General features: G+C 42.7%; 1 protein-coding gene across 2 annotated transcripts in view; it reads right to left on the bottom strand.

Moving 5' to 3' along the window:
• The window catches only part of anxa13 (annexin A13), a 9,389-nt gene extending 8,195 nt beyond the window's left edge, over positions 1–1,194 (bottom strand). For both annotated transcript variants that reach the window (XM_083778348.1, XM_083778349.1), the window contains exon 1: positions 1,076–1,194. In XM_083778348.1, the coding sequence (XP_083634474.1) occupies positions 1,076–1,090 (15 nt within the window). In that variant the 5' untranslated portion in view covers positions 1,091–1,194. The remainder of the gene's footprint in view (positions 1–1,075) is intronic.
• Between the last annotated feature and the right edge of the window lie 1,183 nt (positions 1,195–2,377).

Raw genomic sequence — 2,377 nt, 5'->3', positions numbered from 1 at the left:
GAGCACTGGTGCACAATGGGGGAGGGTGGTGGATACGTATAGATAGAATGCACACACACACACACACACACACACACAGTCACACACAGTGGAATTCGCAGCTGTCTTAACTAAACAAAGTCGGTGAGGCCTATTGTGAATTAGCTCACTAAGCTCAGTGATACTCAAACGTTTTCATTTCAAGGATCGAGGGACCCCCAAATTCATATGTTTTTGGCTGCGGGACCGGCGACCGCAGGGACATCTATAGGCTACAAGATTTGTGTTGTTAAAATGTTATATTTAAACATTTTCGACTTGAGATGTTTGAATAGTATAGGCCTATAGTAAATCTAAGCTCACAGCATGCACAGGCTATAACGCTAAGCCAATGTGTTAAAGTCGTTAAACTAACTCGTCTTTCTATCCTCAAGGACCCCAGGGGGTCCCTAACTCTATGGGGGTCCCCCAGACCAGTTTGAGAAAAACTGCACTAAACAAAGTTGGTGGGGTGCACTGATCGAGGCCTTGTGAATTAGGATGAATGGGGGACAGGACACCCCCTCCTCCTCGATAGGCCCAAGGGACCCCCCTCTCTCGATTCAATTAAATTCTCTCTCTCTCTCTCTCTCTCTGCTCATTCATCAGATCTAAGTTCTAACGGGGCTGAGCTAAGATGAACTCCGCAGAGGAGTGGCCGACGTGTCCTCGCGTTATTAACACAGGCCGTTACTCTGCTGAGCAGTGCATGCAGTGTCATCTAGTCTAAACCCGAAATCACTGTAGTAGCCGAAACCTAGTCTATTATAGCTAACACATTTTCACAAAAGTCAAAGCGATTTAGAACTAATGGTTAGTTCGAAATCGATTTAACGTAGCCTACAGAAAATTGACCTATATCATTCTTAACTCGCTGGTCGTCTGCATAACCGCTTTCTACCACCATTAAATGGAGCCGTTTTATAAATAGACGCACGCAAGATAAGCAAGAGAAGAATGAGAAGAATGTGATCCTCATCCTATCTGTCGCCTTTACAGCAAACATGCGTTCATTAGGCTATAGTGCGTAAAACGATGCATAAAATTGTAACCTTACTTGACAGTTGCCCATTTTAGGATGTTGTAGATTAGAAGACGGACAGACACTAGACAGCTAGTTGTAATGCAGTGGATGAGAGAGAGGTATAGTGAAAGTCGCACTGTCTGCCACTGTGTCAGGCGACTGTACTGTTACAGCAGACACTGTTGCCAGATCTGGAGATCTTGAGAGATAAATAAGCAGACAGGTCTATGAAAACAAGCCCAAACTACAGTACATGAGCACTTTAAACCTACGGTATGCATTGGATATTTGACAATAAACGATAATAAAAAGATACAAGCTCACAACACTTCGCAAGGTTTGTGGAGAATGTGGGATGCTGGGGTCCTTGACATGAAACTGTTTGAGAACCACTGGTGTTTTAAACAACATTGATTGATTGATTGAAATATTTATTAACAGTTTGTAGAATTTACAGTACATTTTAAGCACAAACTCAATACAAAGACTGTTAACTGTGAGTGGACGACCCAATTAAGCATTACACTTGTTTACAACAGGGTCCACATTGTTCAATTCATCAAAACATTTAGAGACATACAAATAGACACTTCTATGTAGTTAAAGAACAGAACAGGAATTCATCATATAGGAAGCAAAAAGGGAAAGGATACATATACAGTGAGGGGACAAAGGGGGGGGGGGGGGGCGGTGGGTGGGATTCAGATTCTACAGAGGCCAGTTTCGAATTGCAGCCATCCGTAGGTTCCCTTTGAGAGCGGTTTTGAAGGAGTCAAGGGATTCACATGTCTTAATGACTGTTGGTAGGGCGTTCCACATTTTGGTGGCATAGGAGCCAAAATAATTTAGTCCCTTGTTTGTGCCGAATCTGGGTTGTACATGGTTTGTTGTACTCCCTCTGGTGTTGTGGGTGTTGACTTCGTTTACATTAAGGAAGTATTTAGACAGGTAGGCCTACATGGGTATCTTGGTGGTGTATCGAATCTTGTGGACCAGACCCATTGCAAGATGCTGTACTCTGTCGTCGACCCTAAGCCATCCCAGCCTGTCAAAGTGGGCAGGGGTGAGGTGGGTTCGGGGGGTGACAACAACATTTAGGAAACAAGTAAACAATGGTAAACCAACAAGTAAACAAGTGTAATGCTTTATTGGGTCGTCCACTCACAGTTAACAGTCTTTAATTGTATTGAGTTGTGCTTGAAATGTACTGTAATTCTGCAAACTGTTAATACATATTTCAATCAATCAATCAATCAAACCAATATTTTTAGGCTTACATTACTTCACAGAAAAACAAGCTCGAAGTCGCTTACTTATAATAAGCAGACGTGGCAA

Source organism: Protomyctophum parallelum, assembly GCF_964188405.1.
Source record: "Protomyctophum parallelum genome assembly, chromosome: 12".
NCBI classification, from domain to species: Eukaryota; Metazoa; Chordata; class Actinopteri; order Myctophiformes; family Myctophidae; genus Protomyctophum; species Protomyctophum parallelum.
The sequence above is the reverse complement of the archived record's forward strand: the minus strand, read 5'-3'. Positions and strand labels throughout refer to the sequence as shown.